General features: G+C 46.7%; 1 protein-coding gene across 2 annotated transcripts in view; it reads left to right on the top strand.

Moving 5' to 3' along the window:
- LOC147105428 (uncharacterized) overlaps window positions 1–24,594 on the top strand; it is a 233,887-nt gene that overhangs the window by 33,760 nt on the left and 175,533 nt on the right. For both annotated transcript variants that reach the window (XM_086011767.1, XM_086011768.1), the window contains exon 5: window positions 12,787–12,867. In XM_086011767.1, the coding sequence (XP_085867893.1) occupies window positions 12,787–12,867 (81 nt within the window). The remainder of the gene's footprint in view (window positions 1–12,786; window positions 12,868–24,594) is intronic.

Here is a 24,594-nt window from a genome sequence, read left to right as displayed (position 1 = left end):
TTTCCAGCATTTTCTGTTGTTATTTCGTAACCATTCCACCACTTTCCCCTGAATTCCATGGGCTTCTATCTTCTTAATGAGCTTCCTGTGGGGCACTTAGTCAAACATCTTCCAAAAGTCCATATATACAACTTCTACTGCACTAGCTTGATTAACCTTCTCTGTTACTGTTATCATCAAAGAATTCAATCAATTTAGTCAGACACAATTTGCCTTTAACACATCAATGCTGGCTCTCCTTGATTAACCCATGCCTTTCCAAATTAAAGTTTATTTTGTCCCCGATAATGGTTTCCAATAACTTCCCCGATGTTAAGCTGACTGGCCTGTAGTTTCCCAGTTTACCCCTCTTCTTCTGTATCCATGGTAACCTCGCTTAACCCCGAGATCTCAGCGCTTCTCCAATTCTGGCCTCTTGTGCATCCCCCGCGTTTAATCGCTCCACCATTGGCGGCCGGGCCTTCAGCTGCCGAGGACCTAAACTCTGGAATTCCCTCCCTAAACCTCTCTTACTCTCCACCTCTCTTTCCTCCTTCCAGACGCCCCTTAAAACTGACCTCTTTGGCCAAGCTTTTGGACATCTGCCTGAATATTTCCTTATGTGGCTCACTGTCAGGTTTTGTTTGATAACTCTACTGTGAAGAGCATTATATAAATACAAGTTGTTGTTGTTAACTCTGTTAAATATATGCACTCCTAAAATCACTTGATCCAATTCCCATCCACTGGTCTCGTGTCTACACCTTAATTCTACACCAGCTGCTTATTCTTAAAGTGATGTTTTACACACTTCGATACTAGTTAACCCAGGATGCTTTTGGCTCTTGTCAAGTTATCCTAACATATGTCATCTTTTACTATTACCCCACAAATCTACAAATAACAGTAAAATACTGGGACAAAAGCAAAATATTGCTGGAAATCTGAAATAAAAACTGAAAATGCTGGAAATACTCAGCAGGTCAGGCAGCATCTGTGGAGAGAGAGACAGAGTTAACGTTTCAGGTCGGTTTCGATTCGGCACTTTACAGCCTTCTGGACTCAACATCGAGTTCAACAATTTCCGACCATAACCTCGGCCCCGATCTTTTTTTTTTCAATTTTCTTTTTCTCTCTCTCAAATGGCATTCTTTCATTCTGCCATTTACACCTCATCTAGAACCATCTTTTGTTTCTTAACTTGTCCCATTACCATCTCCTGTTGCCTCGCACCATCATGCCTTTTGTCTCTGAATCTCTCCGGCCTTCCATCCTATCACAGACCTTCCCTTTTGTTCTTTCCTCCCCTCCCCCTTTCCCTGCCCCTACACTTGCTTAAAAACCTGTTCCATCTCCAGCTTTTTCCAGTTCTGACGAAGGATCATCGACCTGAAATGTTAACTCTGTTTCTCTCTCCACAGATGCTGCCTGGCCTGCTGAGTATTTCCAGCATTTTCAGTTTTTATTATAATGGCCCAGAAATTCGGGTCGGGGGCTTCCCGCGGGTGTAAGCCCCCGACCTGCACTTACCTTGCGCGCCGGCAGTTGAGCTGTAGGGCCCCGTGGAATTCCGCTCCGGGGCCTGGCCCAGCTGCCAGTGCGCTGTACTTGCGTGTCCCAGGGGCGTAGTTAGTGCGATGCGTCCCCTGGGATCACGTGAGCCATGGGCAGCCAATCGGAGGAGGGAAAAGCCCATTCATAAGATTGACAGGCAGACCTGTCAAAACTTATAAATACTACGGTGTAGGAATGTCTAGTTCCTATCAAGAGACTGAGGTCGACTCAGGCGATCAACAAATGATGTTTAATATAAAACAAACTGAGTTTAACAAACCAATGCACGAGAACTACGAAAACTGGTCTAGTCAGTTCGGAGGCTCCACGAGGACTGCTTGGGCGGTCCCGTGGCTGGCGTCATGACGTCATCATGTTATTCCCGCCGATGGGGGATCACGTGATGAACGGCGTGACGTCATCGTGTTTGCCCGCGCTCTTAAAGGGACCGCGCTCTGTACATGCAAACAGTATATACAAAGATACAGACTCAGGCTGTAGTTAACATATTGTTAAAGGGAATTATATACATTTGATCGGAGTCCCTTAGTGGCTCCGCCACATGCGCCTCCCCAAAATTGTCTTTAACAGAAAAAGTGAAACGGCGAGGAGGCCTGACAAGCCTGTCCGAGCGACTTCTGTACAGTTGGAGTGGAAGCTGCTGGACGGCGGGCGGGCTGGCGGGTGGTGGCGCTTGATCTGGCACGGCGACTGTGGGTGGTCGGCCATGTTTTGGCGGCTGTGCAGTCTCGAACGGGCGGTCAAGATCCAAGTGTGCCGGCTTCAACCGGTCAACCGAAATGTGGTCCGGTTTACCTCCAATATCCACCGAGAAAGTTTTGTCTCCCGGCTCTAGCACGCGGAAAGGACCAGTGTAAGGAGCTTTGAGCAGATCCCGATGAGCGTCGTAGTGGATGAACACATATTCGGCGTTCTTCAGCTCTGCTGGGATGTGGGAGCTCTGAAAGCCGTGATGCGACATTGGTACTGGTGCAAAACACCTGGCTGCCTCCTGGTGGCTGATGAGTTGATTGGATGTGGACCATGGCTCTGTTGGAGTCGGAAGGAAATCACCTGGTACGCGTAGCGGCTGGCCATAGACGAGCTCTGCCGAGGACGAGCGAAGATCTTCCTTGGGTGCCGTGCGAAGACCCAACAGGACCCATGGTAGCCTGTCCACCCACCCAGCGCCTTGGAGGCTGGCCCTCAGTGCGGCTTTGAGCGACCTGTGAAACCGTTCGCACAGGCCATTCGCCTGTGGATGGTAGGCTGTGGTGTGATGGAGCTTGATGCCGAGCCCCTGAGCCACTGCGTTCCAGAGCTCAGAGGAAAATTGCGGTCCACGATCAGAAGAGGTATCCGCCGGTACCCCGAAACGGGCGACCCAAGAGGAGATGAATGCCCTGGCTATGTCTGCCGAAGTGGTGGATGACAAGGGAACTGCCTCTGGCCATCTAGTGGTGTGGTCTACCATCGTAAGTATGTGTGTAAACCCATGAGAAGGTGGAAGTGGCCCCACCAGGTCCACATTCACGTGATCGAACCGTCGCTCCGGAACAGCGAAGGCGGCTAATGGAGCTTTGACCTGACGCTGCACCTTGGTCTTTTGGCAGACCACGCAGGTGTTGGCCCAGTCGCGGATATCCATATGCATGCCCCGCCAGATGAACTTGGACGGCATCAGTCTTTGCGAGGCCTTCATGCCCGGATGTGACAGCCCGTGTATGGCGTCAAAACACTTTTCGGCGCAAAGCGACCGGCACGATAGGGCGAGGATCTCCTATGGAGACTGTAGTGTATGTAACGTTCCACCTTTAAGAGAACTATTTTAAGGGTTGCACTACTTTATCTTGGCTACTGTATACTGTAATACCGGTGGTGACCACACCGGTATATAAGTGCTGTGTAAGGATTTATTGGGCAGATTCGCCCTGACCTTCGAATAGTAAAGTCCTGTTAAAGTTACTCTTGTAGTCTGTGTATTAATTCGCCATATAACACACAGACTTTACAGTGGCGACGAGTTCGATCTTACCCTGCGGCAGCGATACATCCGAAGCAGTTAACGAGCGTCGAGAAGAGGCATCCGCCCTCGTCGTTCTGCTGAGAGAAGACTCGAGTCTGCAGAGCAAGGAAGAAGGAAGAATTCAGACACGAAGCCTTCCATCAGCAACAGGCAGTGATCGTCCCTTCTGTCACGGTGGTGAGTGAGCCGATCAGCCACGAGAAGCAAGTCGGCCACGTTGACTGTGAGTAGGGGGGAAATAAAAAGAAACGGAGGATAAGGGCGGTGAAATCGACCACGGTCGGGGGAAAGGAGCCGGACAGAAGTCGGGGCCAGTGACGCTGAGACTGGGGCAGCGTAGGGCACGGAAGCCGCGGTACAAGCGGGAACGCAGCCGGTGTGAGAGACCGGGCTACAAGCGGGAATGCAGCTGGTGTGAGAGACCGGGCTACAAGCGGGCTGGGAGACGCAACAGCATCGGGAGACAGCTCGACCGCGACCGGCGAAAAAGGCCGGGCAGCTACCGAGGCCGCGAGGCGCTGCGACCGGGATCGTAAGGCGCGGGAAGAAATAAATAAATAAAACCGCGGAGAACTCAGCCGCAGCCGGGGGAGGAAAGGACCGGACTGCAAGAGGGCTGGGGAGGCGCGATTGAAAGCCGCTGAGGGAGAGACAGAGCCCGAGCGAGCGGGAGAGCTTCAGAATAAACTGAAGCCGGCGCGCAGGCTGCGAAATCCGAAAGCCAGCGGTCGTCGCCCGAGGGCAAAGCTTACCCCCCGCCAGAGGAAGACAAGCGCGGGAAACCGCCATCCTCGGAGGCGGGGAAGAAGATAAGCGCGGGAAACCGCCATTTTTGAAAAAAAAAGTTAAAAAGTAAAGAAAAATTTCGTTGTTGTTCTCAGAAAGATTGTGAAGATGCCTAAGCGTGGTAACATCAACGATTTCGATTCCGATGTGGAAGATTGGGCCACGTATGTAGAACGCATCGAGATATATTGTAAGGTCAATAAGATAGCAAATTATGATAAAGCTCTAACCTTACTAAACTCAATGGGTGCGAAGACATACGGGCTATTGAAGCATCTTCTATCACCAGCTAAACCGGCGGATCAGTCTTTCGCTAATATTGTTGCTGTCCTGAAGGATCATTTGAACCCCACACCGCTGATGTTAGCGGAACGATCTAAATTTTACGTGAGAACGCAACTAAAAGAGGAAAGCAACGCGGAGTACTTGGTTGAACTGCGTAGGCTAGCAAAATACTGTCAGTTTGGGGAAAATCTGACAGAGGCACTGAGAGACAAGTTCGTGTGTGGGATGTCGAAGGAAGAAACACAAAAGCGACTGCTCGAAGAGAACGATCTTACACTTGATCAGGCTGTCCTTATTGCAGCATCGCACGAAGCCGCAGCGAGAGGCACGGCGGAGATGCAACTGAAGACAGCGGTACTCAGCGTGGATCAAATGACTTCGGGTACAACGAAATGTTATCGTTGTGGGAAGACAACACATGACCAGAACCAATGCTGGTTTAAAAACCAGGAATGTAGAAAATGTGGCAAGCTTGGTCACATAGCTAAAGTATGCCGGTCAGGAAAGAAGACCAGCAACAATAAGCCACCGCAGAAGAAGTACAGAAAGGTACATAAGGTGACTGTGAAGAGTTCAGATGAACAGAATTCGGATTCAGACTCCAACAGCAAGGAACTGGGTAGTCTGAGGATTCACAATGTGAGTAAGGAAACTGACCGACAAACTATCTGGGTCACACTACAGATTGCAAAAGTCCAAGTGAAGATGGAAGTGGACACCGGATCGGCGTTGACGGTCATGAATAAGCAAGATTACAAAAAGTTATTCAAACATATTCCCCTACGGGATACGGAGATAGTATTGCAGACATACACGGGGCATAAAGTATACCCCATCGGAAAGATAAAAGTCAAGGTGAGACACAAGGGCAAAGAACACCAAGGAATGGACATATATGTACTACCCGAGGGAGGTCCACCACTTCTGGGGCGGGAGTGGATCAGGAAAATAAAGGTAGACTGGCACTCCCTAAACACAATGACAGTAGATTCCGGAAAGAAAGATGTCAAACCTGAACGATTGTCCAGAATATTGGACGAGGCTAAAGAGGTATTCCAGCAGGGACTGGGAATACTGAGAGGAATTAAGGCAAAAATCAAGATTGCAGAACATGCAAGCCCAAAATTTTTCAAAGCCAGATCGGTACCTTACGCGATACGACCTGCTGTGGAGGCAGAACTGGAAGAGCTTGAACGTTCAGGGGTACTGTCTAAGGTGGACTGGAGTGAGTGGGCCACGCCCATTGTTCCCGTCATGAAGCCTTCATCGAGTAACAAGCCAGGGGGACCGGGAAAGGTCCGCATCTGCGGAGACTTCAAGATCACAGTTAATCCGGTGCTTCACACGGTACAATACCCGCTTCCGCGGATTGAGGATATCTTTGCTTCATTGTCTGGCGGGAAACACTTCACCAAGATAGACCTGGCGCAAGCATACTTACAGATGGAAGTCGAGGAAGAGTCGCGCCAGTATCTCACAATCAACACGCACAGAGGCTTGTATCGATATAATAGACTGGTTTTTGGAGTGGCTTCGGCTCCAGCAATTTGGCAGAGGGCCATGGAGCAGGTCTTACAGGGTATTCCAAGCACTCAGTGTTACTTGGACGATATCCTGATTACGGGAGAGGACGAGGAGGAACACCTCACAAATTTGAAACTGGTGCTCACCAGGTTGAAGGAATATGGCCTTCGAGCTAACCGCCAGAAATGTGAGTTCTTCCAGAAACGGATCTCGTACTGTGGTCATGTCATTGACCAAGAGGGCCTGAACAAGTCACCTGAAAAGATCGAAGCTGTCGTGAAGGCCCCCGCTCCGGAAAATGTATCACAGTTGAGGTCGTTTCTGGGGTTGATTAACTATTACCATAAGTTTCTGCCAAATCTATCCACGGTGCTGCACCCACTGAATGCTCTGTTGCGGAAAGAAGTACCATGGAAGTGGAGCAAGGACTGTAAGAAGGCCTCTCGCAAAAGCAAGGCATTGATCACCTCTGAGGAAGTGTTGGCTCACTTCAATCCAACGCTACCTCTTCGTCTAGCTTGTGATGCTTCCCCTTATGGTATTGGAGCAGTACTCTCACACAAGTTGCCAAATGGCTCGGAAAGGCCAGTCGCATTTGCATCCCGATCATTGACCTCCGCTGAGCGCAATTATGCTCCGATAGATAGGGAGGCTCTCAGCCTTGTGTGGGGAGTAAAGAAATTCAATCATTACCTGCAGGGCAAGAAGTTTACATTGCTGACAGACCACCAGCCGTTGGTATCCATATTCAACCCTAACAAGGCCGTTTCCACTATGACAGCGCAAAGGCTACAGAGGTGGTCCGTGTTACTAGGGGCACACCAATATGACATCGAATACAAAAGGTCCAAACAGCATGGAAATGCTGATGGGTTATCGCGCTTACCGTTGCCAGTGGTAGAAGAGGCGACTACAGTGGACCCAGTGGAGATGTTCCACTCAACCATAGTGGAATGTCTACCAGTAACAAATTCTATGATCGAAAAGGAAACAAGAAATGACCCGACTCTCTCACGAGTCTACGATTTAACGGTGGAGGGATGGCCAGCACATGGCGAACCAATGTTGCCAGCATTTTCGCAAAGAAGAGAACAGCTGTCAGTGTGCCGAGGAACCTTGATGTGTGGATCTAGAGTGGTGATTCCACCCAAACTCCAGCATAAAGTGCTAAAGGAGCTTCATGAGGGGCATCTGGGTGGAGTGAAAATGAAGAACCGAGCCAGAGCGTTTGTGTGGTGGCCAGGTATTGATGGAGACATCGAAGAAATAACCAAGAGCTGTCTAGGATGCCAGAAGGTCCAAAACGCCCCACCACAAGCTCCTCTGCATCCATGGGAGTGGCCCTCATCTCCATGGCAAAGGGTACATATCGACTTTGCTGGTGCATTTATGGACTCAATGTTTTTAATCGCGGTGGATGCACACTCCAAGTGGCCGGAGGTAATAAAGATGTCCTCCACCACCACGGAAAAAACCATCACAGTATTAAGGACCATATTTGCCAGGAATGGGCTGCCGGAACAGATCTGTTCTGATAATGGACCGCAATTTGTGTCCGAAGAATTCAGGAAGTTCTTAAAAAGCAATGGGGTTAAGCACTACACGTCCGCCCCATACCATCCCGCCACCAATGGATTAGCTGAAAGGTTTGTCCAGACCTTCAAGAAGGCCATAAAGGCCATGGGTAATGAAGACATAAATCTACAACATAAGGTAGATAACTTCTTGTTGGCATACAGGAATGCAACACATGCGGTCACAAACCAAACTCCCGCCATGATGTTTTTCAATAGAAGACTAAGATGCCGGCTGGATTTGATTAAGCCAAACGTCAGAAGGGACGTAGAGAACCGGCAATTTCAAGGCATGAATGAAAGGCCAACTAGAACCTTCCAGATAGGTCAACAAGTTTTGGCCCGGGACTATCGTACCGAGAAATGGCAGCCTGGAACTATTGGAAAAAGGCTAGGACCGCTGATGTATACCGTGGACATTGGTGAAAGCATAATAAGGCGCCATGTTGACCAGATCATAGAGTCATCCACAAAGGGCCAACCTACTCCACAACTCTATACGCCTAATGTTGAAGCAGAGATACCCAGAGCATCTACCTCCGATCCGGTAATACTGGAATCAGATGAACCTGACACTGTCCTTCAAGCAGAATCGACCTTGCCAGAAGAACCTACTACACCACCGAAAACTACTACACCACCAAGGCGTTATCCGGACAGAGTCAGAAAGCCTCCAGAGAGACTGAATCTGTGAACTGTTTTACATAAAGTTGTATATATGTTATGATGTTATATTAATGGGAATATATATATACTGTTAACCTAAAAAGGGAGGATTGTAGTGTATGTAACGTTCTACCTTTAAGAGAACTATTTTAAGGGTTGCACTACTTTACCTTGGCTACTGTATACTGTAATACCGGTGGTGACCACACCGGTATATAAGTGCTGTGTAAGGATTTATTGGGCAGATTCGCCCTGACCTTCAAATAGTAAAGTCCTGTTAAAGTTACTCTTGTAGTCTGTGTATTAATTCGCCATATAACACACAGACTTTACAGAGACGTCACAAAGTAGCGTGGTGCCTGCGGCGTGGAATTTGACGTCGGCCGCTTGGAGGCTAGAGGGGCTGGTTTGGTAAGCTTGCACCTCTGGATCTGAGGCTTGATCCGCAGCCATGAGGGCATAGTCGATGCCGAGCTGGACTGCCTGAATGGTCGCGCGGGAGAGGCAATCCGCCACCTGGTTGTCTTTACCGGCCACGTGCTGAATATCAGTGGTGAATTCAGAGATAAACGTCAACTGACGTTGTTGTCGGGCTGACCACGGTTCGGCAGTCTTGGCCATAGCGAACGTTAGTGGCTTATGGTCTACAAAAGCAGTGAAAGGACGTCCCTCCAGCAAGAACCGGAAATGGCGGATGGCCAGAAAAAGAGCCAGCAACTCCCGGTCGAAGGTACTGTACTTCCGCTCGTTTCGCCGTAGTTGACGGCTGAAGAACGCTAGCGGTTGCCACGTTCCATTTACCCACTGTTCCTGCACTGCGCCGATGGCATAGTCTGACGCATCGGTGGTGAGGGCGATGGTGGCAGTGGGTGTGCCAGCATGGTCGCGTTGGCGAGGACGCTTTTTGTGTCGACGCACGCCCGGTCCATGTCGACCGTCCAGCTTACCGGATCCTTGCCAGACTTGCCCTTGAGGGCCTCGTACAGGGGCTGCATGAGCAGAGCTGCCTTAGGCACGAAGCGGTGGTAAAAATTTACCATCCCGAGGAACTCCTGCAGGGCCTTGATGGTCTGCGGGCGTGGAAAAGATGTTACTGCCTCCACCTTCGTTTGCAAAGGAATTGCGCCGTCCGATGTGATGCGATGGCCCAAGAAATCAGTCTGTTGCAGGCCGAACTGGCACTTGGCCGGGTCGATGATCAAGCCGTGTTGGCTGAGGCGTGTAAAGAGGGTGCGTAAATGGCAGATGTGCTCCTCTTTGTTGGAACTGGCGATGAGGATGTCGTCGAGGTAAACAAAAATAAACTTGAGGTCCCGAAGTACGGAGTCCATCAGGCGCTGAAAAGCCTGTGCAGCGTTCTTCAGTCCAAACAGCATCCGCAGAAATTCGAAAAGGCCGAATGAAGTGATGACTGCAGTTTTCGGGACGTCTTGCAGGTGCACGGGGACCTGGTGGTAGCCACGGACAAGGTCGACTTTGGAAAAAATGATATTTCCTGCCAAATGGGCAGAGAAATCTTGGATATGAGGGATCGGGTACCGATCAGGAGTAGTGGCATCGGTAGTCGCCGCATGGCCGCCATCTGCCGCCAGGTTTCGGGACAATGTGTAGAGGCGAAGACCAGGGACTATTCGACCGGCGAATATTCCCTAGCCATTCCATCATGGCGAACTCCGCTTTTGCAGCCGCGAGCTTGCCAGGTTCGAGGCGCCGGGCCCATGCGTAGACATGCGGAGCCAGTAGTGGTGATGTGATGTTCGACACCATGTTTCGTGGCCGTGGAGGAGAAGGTGGGTCTGGTCAGGTCCGAGAAATCTCCTAGCAGGCAAGTGAACTCATCCAGAGGCGGGAACGCGCAGGAGATGGTGTGCGACATGGCGTTACTTCGGTGGCAAGGGATGGAGTGGAACGTGGCCGCATTGATTAAATGTCGGTGCCTTACATCAACCAGGAGGTTGTTGGCGCACAAGAAATCTGCACCGAGGATGGCTTGCGAGACCTTGGCCATGATGAATTCCCAGCAAAACCGCTGGCCGCCGAAACACACCTGGACCCGCCGGCTGCCGAAGGTCCGAATAGCCCCGCCATTAGCCGCCTCGAGGGAGAGGCCGTGCCTCCCAGCCTGTATATCAAGATTTGACGCGGGTAGGATGCTACACTGTGCCCCGGTGTCGCAGAGGAAACGTTGACCAGAGAGGGAGTCGGTGATAAACAGAAGCTTTCCAGCATTTCCGATTGCCATCGCAGCCGCGGGGCGTCCGTTGGAGCCGGTTCTCTTTTACCAGAGTTGATGGGTTTTTTTGGGCGAGAAGCTGCAGGGAGGGCGGCAACATCTTGCTTTCGCACCAAAACGGGCGTGGTAGAAGCACAACCCCGCAGGTTGAGGAGCTGGAGCGGTGTCTGTGGGGGCTGGGCACCTCATGGCAGCGCAGTACTGCTGCGTCACCGCGAAGATCTTGTCCGCTTCGGCAGCAAGCGCTGCGCAGTCTGTGACTTCGGACCGGGCCAGGGCAGCTTGTACTTGCTCCGGTAACTGACTGAGGAAGAGCTCCCTAAAGAGGAAGCATTCCGGTTCGGAGCCAAGGAGCGTGAGCATTTGGCTCATGAGCTCAGACGGCTTGGAGTCCCCGAGGCAGGGCATAGCGAGCAGTCGGCGGGCACGCTCCGACTTCGTGAGCCCGAAGACCTGTAACAACCGCGCCTTGATTGTTTCATACTTGCGGTCGTCCGGGGGGTTCTCAAGCAGGCTGACGATCCGCGAGGCGGTGGAGCTGTCGAGTGCGGAGCCCGCGTAAAAGTAACGGGTCTGATCCGCAACGATGTTCCGTAGTGCAATCTGGGCTTCGACCTGGGCGAACCACGCGGTCGCTTGTTGCTCCCAGAATTGCGGTAGCTTCAATGCAATAGCGTTTGTTTCCATGCTTCGTTCCTTCTGCGAAAACCGTTTGCAAAAGTCGGGGTCACCAATGTAGGAATGTTTAGTTCCTATCAAGAGACTGAGATCGACTCAGGTGATCAACAAATGATGTTTAATATAAAACAAACTGAGTTTAACAAACCAATGCATGAGAACTACGAAAACAGGTCTAGTCAGTTCGGAGGCTCCACGAGGACTGCTTGGGCGGTCCTGTGGCTGGCGTCATGACGTCATCACGTTTTTCCCACCGATGGGAGATCACGTGATGAACGGCGTGACGTCATCGCGTTTGCCCGCGCTCTTAAAGGGTCCGCACTCTGTACATGCAAACAGTATATACAAAGATACAGACTCGGGCTGTAGTTAACATATTGTTAAAGGGAATTATATACATTTGATGATCGGAGTCCCTTAGTGGCTCCGCCACAACGGGCCCCAAAATAGAAGTAAACTTTCAAATACATTTTTTTTTTTAAATCACACTTTTTAAATAAACTATAAATTACATTAAATAACTATTTTAAACAATAATTTAAATTTTTGAAAAAAATAATTTTATATTCTAACGGGGCTAAAAATAAACTTACCTTGCTTTAAAGTATTTATAAAAATAATAAACCTGTGGAAAAAATGTTTTAATTTTAATTAATTGACCACTTACCTTGCAAAAAGCAGGCCTTACGCCTGCTTTTTAAATGTGTAAATCCTGCAGGCTTACCCTCCCGGGAAAACCTGTTAAAAAAAAAAAAAAAACCTAAGTTCAAAGCGCACGCGCAGCCTCTCCTGCGTGCGGGTTCGACCTCTGAACCCCTTCGTTCAGAGGATCGGAAGTGCCGGTTTCCCGCGCATGCGCAGTGCATGCAGAAAACCGGCACTTCCATTCGGCCTACGGGTGAGTACCCCGTGCGTACTCACCCGTGGAGACCTGAATTTCTGGGCCATAATAAAATACCGGGGATCAGCGATAAATAAATGGATAAATGACAGTATAATACTGGGGATGAGAGATAAGAGAAAGACTTGCAGTACCTTTGATGACCTCGGGACATCCCGAAGTGCCTTACAGGCAATGAAGTATTTTGGAAGTGTAGCCACTGTTGTAATGTGGAAACACGGCAGCCAATTTATGTTGGTCGAGGGATCAATATTGACCAGGACACTGGGGAGAACTTTCCTGCTCTTCTTCGAAAAGTGCCGTGCAATCTTTTACATCCACCTGAGAGAGCAGACAGGACCTCGGCTTAACGTCTCATCTGAAAGACGGCCCCTCCGACAGTGTCAGCCTGGATTATGGGGTTCAAGTCTCTGGAGTGAGACTTGAACCCACGACCTTCTGAGTTGGAGGTGAGAGTGCGACTCACTGAGCCAGTGCTGAAGAGCTGTGCTGGACTGACATTGCATTAGTTTACATGATATTTTATCCTTCCCCACACAGCCAGATTTTATTTATTTTTTAAACTTTGATTCACTGGCAGGTGATCGTTACATTGTACTTGGGTCTGGAGTATTCACGATAATAATTTCACCTCTGCCAATTTATGAAGCAAATGAAAATGGTGAGTGTTACATAATGAAAGGAAAACAAAAGAAGGAGCAACACATTTAGTACCTTTCCCAGTACAATTGGTAATTTTCAGATCCCCTATGGATGTTTTAAAATGTTTGCCCGAGATGCCACTATTTCTGTGAGTCACACTCCGTCAGAATGAGGAGGGATTATCGTGCAACCTTGTTTGGCAAAATGTCCACAGAACTTTCATGTCAGCTCACGAACCAATCCTTCACCCCATAACTAAAGGGAATAACTGCAAGAGCTGGAAGTCCAAGAAGATGCCAGGAATATCCAGCAGTTCAGGCAGTGGCTGGAAAGAGAAAGGTCAGCTTGTTGATGCCTGGGTGCAGACCCCTCATCAGAATTGAAATGCCATTAATCTGCCTTTCCCTTTTCTGCAGGTGCTGACTGACCTGTGTTCTGCCAGCATTTTCTGATTTTAGCCTCAGTTGCACAATGGGTCATAACATCAGGGCAGGGTGTGTGGATCATTGCATTCTCAGCACACTCTGAGTGCTGAAGCAGTAAGGCCTGGCCTTCCTTCTTAACTTCCTGAAGTGCTTTTCCTGGCTGTGATCGCAACTCCACCTTGCCTCTACCATTGGTAAATCAGTCATTGGCTGCATGAGCAATGCAGTGGATACTCCTCCATTTCATTACCTGATTTTGGGCGATTTCAGGGCAACTAGAGGGGAAAATGGGAGGGGTAACACCCCCTCCACCAACGGTTAATGGATGGGGGTCAACAGGTGCAATTAGCCACTCCAATCCTGGCCTTTGATTGTAAATTGCTCTTCAATGCTTCTGTGATATCAGCTGTTGGATTTTCCATCTCTCCTGAAATAAGAGGCGTTCGGCACAGTGCGGAAGGTCCCAACAGACGCAACTGGATTTACCGAGAAACTTAAAAACCTTGAATCACGAAGTTTGCTTCTGAATTTGAAAGGTTGCTGTGTGGTTCAGTGTCCTGCTTCACACGCTGAGCGTTCAATTTAATTACACTGAACATTCCACACAGGAGACAATGCTGTATGATGTAGGATTCAACACTGCTACTTTTTAATGTTATTCACGCTTGGGATGTGGGCAGCACGGTGGCATAGTGGTTAGCACTGTTGCCTCACAGCGCCAGGGACCCGGGTTCGAATCTGGCCTCGGGTGACTGTCTGTGTGGAGTTTGCACATTCTCCCCGTGTTTGCGTGGGTTTCCTCCGGGTGCTCCGGTTTCCTCCCACAGTCCAAAGATGTGCGGGTTAGGTTGATTGGCTATGATAAATTGACCCTTAGTGTTAGGGGGATTAAATACATGGGGTTACGGGGATAGGGTGGGATATGTGTTGGTGTAGGGGTTACGGGGATCGGCTGGGATATGTGTCGGTGCAGGCTCGATGGGCCGGAATGGCCTCTATCTGTACTGTGGGGTTTCTGTGACACTGGCAGGTCAGTATTTAATCCCCATCCCTAGAATCTGACAGTAACACAGTAATCTGACAGTAACGCAGTAATCTGACAGTAACGCTGTAATCTGACAGTAACACAGTAATCTGACAGTAACGCAGTAATCTGACAGTAACACAGTAATCTGACAGTAATGCTGTAATCTGACAGTAACGCAGTAATCTGACAGTAACGCTGTAATCTGACAGTAACGCTGTAATCTGACAGTAACGCTGTAATTGGACAGTAACACTAATCTGACAGTAACGCTGTAATCTGACAGTAACGCTGTAATCTGACAGTAACGCTGTAATCTGACAGTAACACAGTAATCTGACAGTAACACAGTAATCTGACAGTAACACTAATCTGACAGTAACGCAGTAATCTGACAGTAACGCTGTAATCTGACAGTAACACAGTAACCTGACAGTAACACAGTAACCTGACAGTAACGCAGTAATCTGACAGTAACGCAGTAATCTGACAGTAACGCTGTAATCTGACAGGAACACAATAATCTGACAGTAACGCAGTAATCTGACAGTAACGCAGTAACCTGACAGTAACGCAGTAACCTGACAGTAACGCTGTAATCTGACAGTAACACTGTAATTGGACAGTAACACAGTAATCTGACAGTAACGCTATCATCTGACAGTAACGCTGTAATAAGAACATAAGAAGTAGGAGCAGGAGTAGGCCATACGGCCCCTCGGGCCTGCTCCGCCATTCAATAGGATCATGGCTGATCCGAATCTAGACTCACGTCCACTTCCCTGCCCTCTCCCCATAACCCCGAATTGCCTTATCTGCTAGGAAACTGTCTATCTCCATTTTAAATTTATTTAATGTTGCAGCTTCCACAGCTCTCTGGGGTAGCAAATTCCATAGATTTACTACCCTCTGAGTGAAGAAGTTTCTCCTCATCTCAGTTTTGAAAGTGCAGCCCCTTATTCTTAGATTATGCCCCCTAGTTCTAGTCTCACCCATCAGTGGAAACATCCTCCCCGCATCCACCCGATGAAGCCCTCTCACAATCTTATATGTTTCGATAAGATCGCCTCTCATTCTTCTGAACTCCAATGAGTAGAGGCCCAACCTACTCAACCTTTCCTCATACGTCAACCCCCTCATCTCCGGAATCAACCGAGTGAACCTTCTCTGAACCGCCTCGAGAGCAAGTATATCTTTTCTTAAATATGGAAACCAAAACTGCACGCAGTATTCCAGGTGTGGCCTCACCAGTACCCTGTATAACTTCAGCAAGACTTCCCTGTTTTTATACTCCATCCCCCTTGCAATAAAAGCCAAGATTCCATTGGCCTTCCTGATCACCTGCTGCACCTGCATACTAACTTTTTGTGTTTCATGCACCATGACCCCCAGATCCCTTTGTACTGTAGCACTTTGCAGTTTCTCTCCATTTAGATAATAACTTGCTCTTTGATTTTTTCTGCCAAAGTGCATAACCTCACACTTTCCAACATTATATTGCATCTGCCAAATCTCTGCCAACTCACTTAGCCTGTCTATGTCCTTTTGCAGGTTTTTTATGTCCTCCTCACTCATTGCTTTCCCTCCCATCTTTGTATCGTAATCTGACAGTAACGCTGTAATCTGACAGTAACACAGTAATCTGACAGTTACACAGCAATCTGACAGTAACGCTATAATCTGGCATGCATCGCTGTAATCTGACAGTAACACTGTAATCTGACAGTAACACAGTAATCTGACAGTAACGCAGTAATCTGACTAACGCAGTAATCTGACAGTAACGCAGTAATCTGACAGTAACGCAGTAATCTGACAGTAACAGTAATCTGTAACGCAGTAATCTGAGAGTAACGCAGTAATCTGACTAACGCAGTAATCTGTGAGTAACACAGTAATCTGAGAGTAACGCAGTAATCTGAGAGTAACGCAGTAATCTGACAGTAACGCAGTAATCTGACAGTAGGAACATAAGAAGTAGGAGCAGGAGTAGGGCATACGGCCCCTCGGGCCTGCTCCGCCATTCAATAGGATCATGGCTGATCCGAATCTAGACTCACGTCCACTTCCCTGCCCTCTCCCCGTAACCCCGAATTCCCTTATAGAGTCATAGAGTCATAGAGTTTTACAGCACAGAAAGAGGCCCTTCGGCCCATCGTGTCCGCGCCGCCCATCCACCCCTGTCCTGTCTAATCCCATTTTCCAGCATTTGGTCCATAGCCTTGTATGCAATGGCATTTCAAGTGCTCATCCAAATGCTTCTTGAATGTTGTGAGGGTTCCTGCCTCTACCACCCTTTCAGGCAGTGAGTTCCAGATTCCAACCACCCTCTGGGTGAAAAAGTTCCTCCTCAAATCCCCTCTAAATCTCCTGCCCCTTACCCTGAATCTATGCCCCCTTGTTATTGACCCCCCTACTAAGGGGAAAAGTTCCTCTTTATCTACCCTATCTATGCCCCTCATCATTTTGTACACCTCAATCAGGTCCCCCCTCAGCCTTCTTTGCTCCAAGGAAAACAACCCCAGCCTGTTTAGTCTTTCTTCATAGCTGAGGCGCTCCATCCCAGGTAACATCCTGGTGAATCTTCTCTGCACCCTCTCCAAAGCAATCACATCCTTCCTATAGTGAGGCGACCAGAACTGCACACAGTACTCCAGCTGTGGCCTCACCAGCGTTTTGTACAGCTCCATCATAACCTCCCTGCTCTTATATTCTATGCCTCGGCTAATGAAGGCAAGTATCCCATATGCCTTTTTAACCACCTTATCTACCTGTTCCGCTGCCTTCAGAGATCTATGTACATGTACACCAAGGTCCCTCTGACCCTCTGTACTTCCTAGGGTCCGACCACTCATTGTGTATTCCCTTGCCTTATTTGTCCGTCCAAAATGCATCACCTCGCACTTTTCAGGGTTAAATTCCATTTGCCACTTTTCCGCCCACCTGACCAACCCGTTTATATCGTCCTGTAGCCTGAGGCTTTCCTCCTCGCAATTTACCACCCCACCAATTTTCGTGTCATCTGCGAACTTACTGATCATACCTTTTACATTCTCATCCAAATCATTTATGTAGATCACAAACAACAAGGGACCCAGCACCGATCCCTGAGGTACCCCATTGGACACAGGCTTCCAGTCACAAAAGCATCCTTCGACCATCACCCTCTGCCTCCTGCCACTCAGCCAGTTTAGGATCCAACGCGCCAAGGCACCCTGGATCCCATGGGCTCTTACCTTCTTGACCAGTCTCCTATGCGGGACTTTGTCAAAAGCTTTACTGAAGTCCATGTAAACCACATCCACAGCATTTCCCTCATCCACTCCCCTAGTCACCCCCTCGAAAAATTCAATCAGATTTGTCAGACATGATTTACCCTTGACAAAGCCATGTTGACTATCCCTGATTAATCCTTGCCTCTCCAAGTGGAGACTAATTTTGTCCCTCAGAATTTTTTCCAATAATTTCCCTACCACAGATGTTAGGCTCACTGGCCTGTAATTCCCTGGTTTATCCCTGCTACCCTTCTTGTATAATGGTACTACATTAGCTGTTCTCCAGTCCTCTGGTACATCCCCTGTGGCCAGAGAGGTTCTGAAAATTTGTGTCAGAGCCCCTGCAATCTCCTCCTTTGCCTCCCACAGCAGCCTGGGATACATCTCGTCCGGGCCTGGGGATTTATCCACTTTTTGGCCTGCTAAAACCGCTAGCACCTCCTCCCTCTCGATGCTAATATGTTCAAGTATGTCACAGTCCCCTTGCCCGATTTCTATGTCTGCATCGTCTCTCTCCATAGTGAACACAGATGCAAAAAATTCATTTAAAACCCCGCCTACATCATCTGGCTCTACACACAGATTGCCACTTTGGTCCCTAATGGGCCCTACCCTTTCCCTGGTTATCCTCTTGCCCTTAATATACTTATAAAACATCTTAGGATTTTCCTTTATTTTGCTCGCCAGTGTTATTTCATGGCCCCTCCTCGCCCTCCTAATTTCTTTTTTAAGTATGCCCCTGCACTTTTTATACTCCTCTAGGGCTTCTTCCGTCTTTAGTCTTTTGTAACTGCCAAAAGCCCCCCTTTTATTTCTAATGCATTTTTGTATATCCCTTGTCATCCAAGGTTCCCTTTGCTTGTTGGTCCCACCCTTGACCTTTACAGGAACATGTTGGCGTTGTACTCTCTCTATTTCCCTTTTGAAAGTCTCCCACTGTCTTGATGTGGATTTTCCTATAAGTAGCTGCTCCCAGTCCACTTTGGCCAGATCCTGCCTTATCATATTAAAATCGGCCTTCCCCCAATTTAGAACCCTTATTTCCGGGCCGTCTTTGTCTTTTTCCATGACCACCTTAAATCTCACCGAATTATGGTCACTATCGCCAAAATGCTCTCCTACTGACACTTCCACCACTTGCCCGGCTACATTCCCCAGAATTAGGTCCAGTATCGCCCCCTCTCTTGTAGGATTTTCTACATGTTGGCTCAAAAAGCTCTCCTGGATGCACTTTAAGAATTCTGCACCCTCTAAGCCTTTCACACTCTGACTATCCCAATTTATATTGGGGAAGTTGAAATCCCCCACTATTATTACCCTATTATTTTTGCACTTTTCTGAGATTTGCCTGCATATCTGTTCCTCTATCTCCCCCTGACTGTTTGGGGGCCTATAGTACACTCCCAGCAAAGTGCTTGCCCCTTTTTGTTTTTAAGTTCTACCCATATGGCCTCATTAGAGGAACCCGCTAATATATCATCCCTCCTTACAGCAGTAATTGACTCCTTAATTAATATTGCAACACCCCCTCCCCTTTTACACCCCCCTCTGTCTCGCCTGAAGATTCTATACCCCGGAATATTGAGCTGCCAGTCCTAACCCTCCCTCAACCATGTCTCCGTGATAGCAACAATATCGTACTCCCATGTGTTCAACAACAACTTCAGTTCGTCCACCTTATTTGCAAGACTCCTTGCATTAAAATAAATGCCTTCCAGCCCTGCCATATTCCCTTTTGCCTTCGCATATTTGCCCTGCCTTGTTTTTTTCTCTGTATTTGGCTGTAAATCACCCCCTGCTAGGAAACTGTCTATCTCCATTTTAAATTAATTTAATGTTGCAGCTTCCACAGCTCTCTGGGGTAGCAAATTACATAGATTTACTACCCTCTGAGTGAAGAAGTTTCTCCTCATCTCAGTTTTGAAAGCGCAGCCCCTTATTCTTAGATTATGCCCCCTAGTTCTAGTCTCACCCATCAGTGGAAACATCCTCCCCGCATCCACCCGATGAAGCCCTCTCACAATCTTATATGTTTCGATAAGATCGCCTCTCATTCTTCTGAACTCCAATGAGTAGAGGCCCAACCTACTCAACCTTTCCTCATACGTCAACCCCCTCATCTCCGGAATCAACCGAGTGAACCTTCTCTGAACCGCCTCGAGAGCAAGTATATCTTTTCTTAAATATGGAAACCAAAACTGCACGCAGTATTCCAGGTGTGGCCTCACCAATACCCTGTATAACTTCAGCAAGACTTCCCTGTTTTTATACTCCATCCCCCTTGCAATAAAAGCCAAGATTCCATTGGCCTTCCTGATCACCAGCTGCACCTGCATACTAACTTTTTGTGTTTCATGCACCATGACCCCCAGATCCCTTTGTACTGTAGCACTTTGCAGTTTTTCTCCATTTAGATAATAACTTGCTCTTTGATTTTTTCTGCCAAAGTGCATAACCTCACACTTTCCAACATTATATTGCATCTGCCAAATCTCTGCCCACTCACTTAGCCTGTCTATGTCCTTTTGCAGGTTTTTTACGTCCGCCTCACTCATTGCTTTCCCTCCCATCTTTGTATCGTAATCTGACAGTAACGCTGTAATCTGACAGTAACTCAGTAATCTGACTAACGTAGTAATCTGACAGTAACACAGTAATCTGACAGTAACGCTATAATCTGACATGCATCGCTGTAATCTGACAGTAACACAGTAATCTGACAGTTACACAGCAATCTGACAGTAACGCTATAATCTGACATGCATCGCTGTAATCTGACAGTAACACAGTAATCTGACAGTTACACAGCAATCTGACAGTAACACTGTAATCTGACAGTAACGTTGTAATCTGACAGTAACACAGTAATCTGACAGTAACACAGTAATCTCACAGTAACGCAGTAATCTGACAGTAACGCAGTAATCTGACAGTAACACAGTAATCTGACAGTAACGCAGTAATCTGAGAGTAACGCAGTAATCTGAGAGTAACGCAGTCATCTGACAGTAATGCAGTAATCTGTGAGTAACACAGTAATCTGACAGTAACAGTAATCTGTGAGTAACACAGTAATCTGTGAGTAACACAGTAATCTGACAGTAACGCAGTAATCAGACAGTAACGCAGTAATCAGACAGTAACGCAGTAATCAGACAGTAACGCAGTAATCTGACAGTAATGCTGTAATCTGACAGTAATGCTGTAATCTGACAGTAACGCAGTAATCTGACAGTAATGCAGTAACCTGACAGTAACACTGTAATTGGACAGTAACACAGTAATTTGACAGTAACACAGTAATCTGAGAGTAACGCTGTAATCTGAAAGTAACTCAGCAATCTGACAAACGCAGTAATCTGACAGAAACGCAGTAAACTGACAGTAACTCTGTAATCTGACAGTAACGCAGTAATCTGAGAGTAATGCAGTAATCTGTCAGTAACGCTATCATCTGACAGTAACGTAGTCATCTGACAGTAACGCTGCAATCTGACAGTAAGACAGTAGTCTTACATTAACACTGTAATCTGACATGCATCGCTGTAATCTGACAGTAACACAATAATCTGACAGTAACGCTGTAATCTGACAGTAACGCTGTAATCTGACAGTAACGCTGTAATCTGTCAGTAACGCAGTAATCTGACAGGATCGCAGTAATCTGACAGTAATACAGTAATCTGACAGTAAAGCAGTAATCTGACAAACGCAGTAACCTGACAAATGCAATAATCTGACCGTAACGCAGTAATCTGACAGTAACACTGTATTCTGACAGTAACACAGTAACCTGACAGTAACGCTGTAATCTGTCAGTAATGCAGTAATCTGACAGGAACGCAGTAATCTGACAAACGCAGTAACCTGACAAATGCAATAATCTGACAGTAATGCAGCAATCTGCAAACGCAGTAATCTGACAGTAACACAGTATTCTGACAGTAATGCAGTAATCTGACAGTAAGGCTGTAATCTGCAAATGCAGTAATCTGACAGTAACGCAGTAATCTGACAGTAACGCAGTAATCTGACAGTAACGCAGTAATCTGACAGTAACACTGTAATTTGACAGTAACACAGTAATCTGAGAGTAACGCTGTAATCTGACAGTAACTCTGTAATCTGAGAGTAACTCTGTAATCTGAGAGTAACGCAGTAATCTGTCAGTAATGCTGTAATCTGACAGTAAAGCAGTAATCTGACAGTAACACTGTAATTGGACAGTAACACAATAATCTGACAGTAACACAGTAATCTGATTAACACAGTAATCTGACAGTAACGCTGTAATCTGTCAGTAACGCAGTAATCTGACAGTAACAGTCATCTGACAGTAACGCTGCAATCTGACAGTAACGCAGTAATCTGACAGTAACACTGTAATTGGACAGTAACACAATAATCTGACAGTAACACAGTAATCTGATTAACACAGTAATCTGACAGTAACGCTGTAATCTGTCAGTAACGCAGTAATCTGACAGGAACACAGTAATCTGACAGTAACACAGTAATCTGACATGCATTGCTGTAATCTGACAGTAACACAATCTGACAGTAACGCTGTAATCTGACAGCAACGCAGTAATCTGACAGCAATGCAGTAATCTGACAGTAACACAGCAATCTTACATTAACAGTAATCTGACATGCATCGCTGTAATCTGACTAACACAAGAATCTGACAGTAACACAGTAATCTGACAAATGCAGTTATCTGACAGTAACGTAGTAATCTGACCAAAACACAGTAATCTGAGAGTAGCATAGTAATCTGGCAGTAACGCAGTAATCTGACAGTAACACAGTAATCTGGCAGTAATGCAGTAATCTGGCAGTAACACAACAGGAATCTGACAGTAATGCAGTAATCTGCAAACGCAGTAATCTGACAGTAACGCAGTAATCTGACAGTAACACAGTAATCTGACAGTAACACCGTAATCTGACAGTAACACAGTAATTGGACAGTAACACAGTAATCTGTCAGTAAAACAGTAATCTGACAGTAACGCAGTAATCTGACAGAAACACAGTAATCTGACAGAAACGCAGTAATCTGACAGTAACTCTGTAATCTGACAGGTACGCAGTAATCTGACAGTAACTCTGTAATCTGACAGTAATGCAGTAATCTGACAGTAACGCAGTAATCGGACAGTAACGCAGTAATCTGACAGTAAGGCAGTAATCTGCAAATGCAGTAATCTGACAGTAACACTGTAATCTGACAGTAACGCAGTAATCTGACAGTAACGCAGTAATCTGCAAATGCAGTAATCTGACAGTAACACTGTAATCTGACAGTAACGCAGCAATCTGACAGTAAGGCAGTAATCTGCAAATGCAGTAATCTGACAGTAACGCAGTAATCTGTCAGTAACAGTAATCTGACAGTAATGCAGTAATCTGACAGTAACGCAGTAATCTGACAGTAAGGCAGTAATCTGCAAATGCAGTAATCTGACAGTAACACTGTAACCTGACAGTAACGCAGCAATCTGTTAGTAAAACAGTAATCTGACAGTAACACAGTAATCTGTCAGTAACAGTAATCTGACAGTAACGCAGTAATCTGACAGTAACACAGTAATCTGACAAATGCAGTAATCTGCAAATGCAGTAATCTGACAGTAACACTGTAACCTGACAGTAACGCAGCAATCTGTCAGTATAACAGTAATCTGACAGTAACACAGTAATCTGTCAGTAACACAGTAATCTGACAGTAATGCAGTAATCTGTCAGTAACACAGTAATCTGTCAGTAACACAGTAATCTGACAGTAACACAGTAATCTGACAGAAACGCAGTAATCTGACAGAAACGCAGTAATCTGACAGTAACTCTGTAATCTGACAGGTACGCAGTAATCTGACAGTAACTCTGTAATCTTACAGGTACGCAGTAATCTGACAGTAATGCAGTAATCTGACAGTAACACAGTAATCTGACAGTAACGCTATCATCTGACAGTAACGTAGTCATCTGACAGTAACACAGTCATCTGACAGTAACGCTGCAATCTGAGAGTAACGCTGCAATCTGACAGTAACACAGTAATCTGACAGTAATGCTATCATCTGACAGTAACGCTGTAATTGAACAGTAACACAATAATCTGACAGTAACACAGTAATCTGATTAACACAGTAATCTGACAGTAACACTGTAATTGGACAGTAACACAGTAATCTTACATTAACACAGTAATCTGACATGCATCGCTGTAATCTGACAGTAACACAATAATCTGACAGTAACGCTGTAATCTGTCAGTAATGCAGTAATCTGACAGGAACGCAGTAATCTGACAGGAACGCAGTAATCTGACAGTAACACAGTAATCTGACAGGAACGCAGTAATCTGACAGTAACGCAGTAATCTGACAGTAACGCAGTAATCTGACAGGAACGCAGTAATCTGACAGGAATGCAGTAATCTGACAGTAACACTGTAATTGGACAGTAACACAGTAATCTGACAGTAACACAGTAATCTGACAGTAACACAGTAATCTGACAAATGCAGTAATCTGACAAACGCAGTAATCTGACAGTAACACAGTAATCTGATTAACACAGTAATCTGACAGTAACGCAGTAATCTGACAGTAACACAGTAATCTTACATTAACACAGTAATCTGACAGTAACGCAGTAATCTGACAGTAACACTGTAATCTGACAGTAAAGCAGTAATCTGACAAACGCAGTAATCTGACAGTAATGCAGTAATCTGACAAAGGCAGTAATCTGACAAATGCAATAATCTGACAGTAATGCTGTAATCTGACAGTAACACAGTAATCTGACAGTAACACAGTGATCTGACAGTATCGCAGTGATCTGACAGTAACGCAGTAATCTGACGGTAACACTGTAATCTGACAGTAACACAGTAATCTGACAGTAACACAGTGATCTGACAGTATCGCAGTGATCTGACAGTAACGCAGTAATCTGACAGTAACGCAGTAATCTGACAAAGGAAATAACCTGACAAATGCAATAATCTG

This window comes from Somniosus microcephalus, chromosome 18, assembly GCF_052327205.1.
Source record: "Somniosus microcephalus isolate GS21.2 chromosome 18, FLI_Smic_1.0, whole genome shotgun sequence".
Classification (NCBI taxonomy): domain Eukaryota; kingdom Metazoa; phylum Chordata; class Chondrichthyes; order Squaliformes; family Somniosidae; genus Somniosus; species Somniosus microcephalus.
This window is presented reverse-complemented; position numbering and strand designations above follow the sequence as displayed.